The sequence below is a fragment of the Eimeria mitis genome, genomic scaffold, assembly GCF_000499745.2.
Source record: "Eimeria mitis Houghton genomic scaffold, Emh_scaff423, whole genome shotgun sequence".
Classification (NCBI taxonomy): Eukaryota; Apicomplexa; class Conoidasida; order Eucoccidiorida; family Eimeriidae; genus Eimeria; species Eimeria mitis.
Window position 1 is genome coordinate 10,099 of NW_013572554.1, and position 403 is coordinate 10,501.

General features: G+C 56.1%; 1 protein-coding gene across 1 annotated transcript in view; it reads left to right on the forward strand.

Moving 5' to 3' along the window:
* The window catches only part of EMH_0011650 (exosome complex exonuclease, putative), a gene marked incomplete at both ends in the record, with an annotated part of 1,331 nt that extends 1,299 nt beyond the window's left edge, over positions 1 to 32 (forward strand). The window contains one exon of the mRNA XM_013499345.1: positions 1 to 32. Within this exon, the coding sequence (XP_013354799.1) occupies positions 1 to 32 (32 nt within the window).
* Positions 33 to 403: the final 371 nt, after the last annotated feature.

The following is a 403-nucleotide window of genomic DNA, read 5'->3' on the forward strand; positions in this document are numbered from 1 at the left end:
GCAGCAGCAGCAGCAGCAGCAGCAGGAGATAATATAGATTCAATGCAGCAGCAGCAGCAACTGCAGCAGCAGCAGCAGCAGCAGCAATTCTGCTTCGTTGCGGATCCTACTGCTATAGAAGAGGCCATACTGCCAGGCAAAGTAAGCTCAGCCTGCTGCTGCTGCTGCTGCTGCTGCTGTTGCTGCTGCTGCTGCTGCTGCTGCTGCTGCTGTCACCATTGCTGCTGCTGCTGCAGCAGCTGTTGCTTCTGTTGCTGCAGCAGCAGCTGTTTTCTCACTCTTCTTCCTTCTGCTGCTGCTGCTGCCACTACTACACTACCACTACTACTCTTACTGCTACTACTGCTGCTGCTACTGCTGCTGCTGCTGCTGCTGCTGCTGCTGCTGCTGCTGCTGCTGCTGC